Source organism: Centruroides sculpturatus, unplaced genomic scaffold (assembly GCF_000671375.1).
Source record: "Centruroides sculpturatus isolate CEXI.00-Female unplaced genomic scaffold, Cexi_2.0 scaffold185, whole genome shotgun sequence".
NCBI classification, from domain to species: Eukaryota; Metazoa; Arthropoda; class Arachnida; order Scorpiones; family Buthidae; genus Centruroides; species Centruroides sculpturatus.
This window is the reverse complement of record NW_019384424.1, coordinates 859071-861573: the sequence shown is the minus strand read 5'-3', so window position 1 is coordinate 861573 and position 2503 is coordinate 859071. Positions and strand designations below refer to the sequence as shown.

At 43.6% G+C, this 2503-nt stretch overlaps 1 protein-coding gene across 1 annotated transcript; it reads left to right on the top strand.

The window, feature by feature from the left end:
* The first annotated feature begins 706 nt into the window (after window positions 1–706).
* Window positions 707–1516, top strand: LOC111619494. Its single transcript, XM_023361222.1, has one exon. It carries the CDS (start codon window positions 707–709, stop codon window positions 1514–1516), a length of 810 nt encoding a protein of 269 aa, XP_023216990.1.
* Window positions 1517–2503: the final 987 nt, after the last annotated feature.

Here is a 2503-nt window from a genome sequence, read left to right as displayed (position 1 = left end):
AAGAACATCAAACCTTCTGAACTCAAAATTAGAGTGAAAAATGTCCAGCAAGTGAAAAGGGATGGTCTCTGCTTCAGGACCGACACCCATAGAGAAGCTAAAATCTTGGAGGAAGCCATAAAGCAACTCCCTGAGGTTAACACAAAGATCAACAGCAGAATCTCTGAGGTCAGATGACCCAGGGTTTTCTTGTCTAACGTGCCCATCTCTGTTGAGGATACTGAAATTATACCCACAATCTACGATCAAAACGAAGAGCTCCATACAATTAATAAAACAGAATTTACTGATAACACCAGGATAAGTACGATCCTCTTTAGAAACAACGCAAGAGAGAATTGTAGGCACGTCGTACTGTCCACCTCACCCAGTATAAGGAATTTACTTATTCGTACCAAACACATCGCCATACAATGGACTAAAACATTTGTTAATGACTACATACCCTTACTCAAGTGTTATCAATGCTGTGGGTACAATCACCTGGCCGCCAACTGCTCGTCTAAGCAAAAATGCAGCCACTGTGGTAAAGGTCACCGCTTTGGCGACTGCAGGAAACTAGACCAATCACCCAGCTGTACCAACTGTAAAACAGCAAACAAGGAACTCCCTGACTATGACCGTTACCCAACTGATCACAATGCATTTAATCCAAACTGCCCTATCACAATCAATATGAAGGCCCTAACTGTCAAACAGACCAATTATGGGATCTAGTCTAACCAATAATAAGCTGAAGTTGCTACAAATCAATCTACAGAGGTGCAAAGTGGCGGCTTCAGATGCCATCCAGATCGCTTATGACAGGCAGACTGACATCATCTTTCTACAGGAACCGTATACTTACCAAAACAAAATAGCTATGTTTGGGAGCCAGCGCAGTATCTACCAACAAATTCCCTCCGAACCTCCTAAATCTGGTTTCATCATTGTCAACGATAAAATTGGCGCTCATCTCCTTCCACAACATTGCAACAATAGCTTCACTACCATCAGCGTTAACTTGGTCAACTCCTTTTACATCTTTATCTCTTTTTACTGCCCGCCTTCTGGCGATCTGGAGGCCTCTCTTGCTCTTCTGGCTGATTCCATACAACAACTACAGGCCTACCCCATTTTGGTCTGCAGTGATTTCAATGCGAATTCACACACATGGCACAGTCCGGTGGAGGACCCCAGGGGTTACCAGGTGGAGGAATTCTTGACGCAGTTCCAATTAACCTCCCTTAACACGAGTACTCTTCCCACCTTCTCTTCCACCAACGGTGAGAGTTGGATCAACATTTGTCTGGGTTCCAACAAATTTGTTTCTAAGAATATCCAGTGCTACACTACAGATATACACTCTGCCAGCGATCATAACTACATCGAAGTCGTGTTTGATCAGTCAACTCCACTGCCAAGTACAGGATTACCCAACATACCAACTGGGACCTATACCATCTTCTTATCCAGCAGCACTGGGACCCCGTTGATCTGGCAAACATCAAGGATACAACAGACATTGATAACTTAGTCACCAGGTTGGACAATGTCATCCACACATCTTACCTTCAAGCAACCGTTCCAAAGGTTGTAAAACGGCACACCCCGTGGTGGAATCATGATCTGGCCAAACAGAGATCTGAACTTAGAAGGGCTAAGAGGAGGATGAGGAATGAGTTCGACCCAACTCATAAGCTTGAATTAAGAGCTGCCTACAGATCTCTTTTCTCCAACTACAAAACAAACATTAATAAGGCCAGGAGCCAGGCCTGGAGAGACTTCTGTACCTCAATTGGTAATAAAAACCCCTGGTCCACTCCATACTACATCGCCGCCAACAAAAAGAAGAAACTTGACATTCCACCTTCTATCAAGATTAGTGATAATAATTACACCAGCAGTATCTCGGAAACCTACGAGCATCTCATAGAAGTACTTTTCCCGGACGATTGTACCGACACTGACAATATCTACCACTCTAATATTAGGGCCAGCCTACTTGAACGCTACTCTAGTTCCAACGACACCAATTTCACCTTCACGGAGATTGCGAAAGAATTCAAGAACTTAAAGCCTAACAAAGCCCCTGGCCCAGACAATATTACTACCAAAATGGCCAAGCTGGCCTTTGATGCAATTCCAACATCTTTCAGCATCCTCATGAACAAATGCCTTGAGCTTGGCTTCTTTCCTTCAAGTTGGAAAAAGGCAACTATCAAGCTCATCCCTAAGTCAAAAGACAAGACGCCTACCTCAGCTTCCGACTTCCGCCCTATCTCTTTGCTCCCTATTATCGGTAAAGTTCTGGACTCTCTCATTATCAATAGAATAATACATCACTACGAGAGCAATCACCTAATGAGTGAGAGACAGTTTGGTTTCAGAAGAAAGAAAAGTGCTATAGGGGCAATTGACAACATCTGCAACCACATTAGTAATGCCAAGAATAATATAAACCACACTATATTGGTCTCAATCAACTTTAAGGGGGCTTTTGACCACGCTTGGTGGCCTGCAA

Coding starts and splice junctions, on each gene's coding strand:
- LOC111619494 (XM_023361222.1), top strand. CDS start 707: ATGGGATCTAGTCTAACCAATAATAAGCTGAAGTTGCTACAAATCAAT.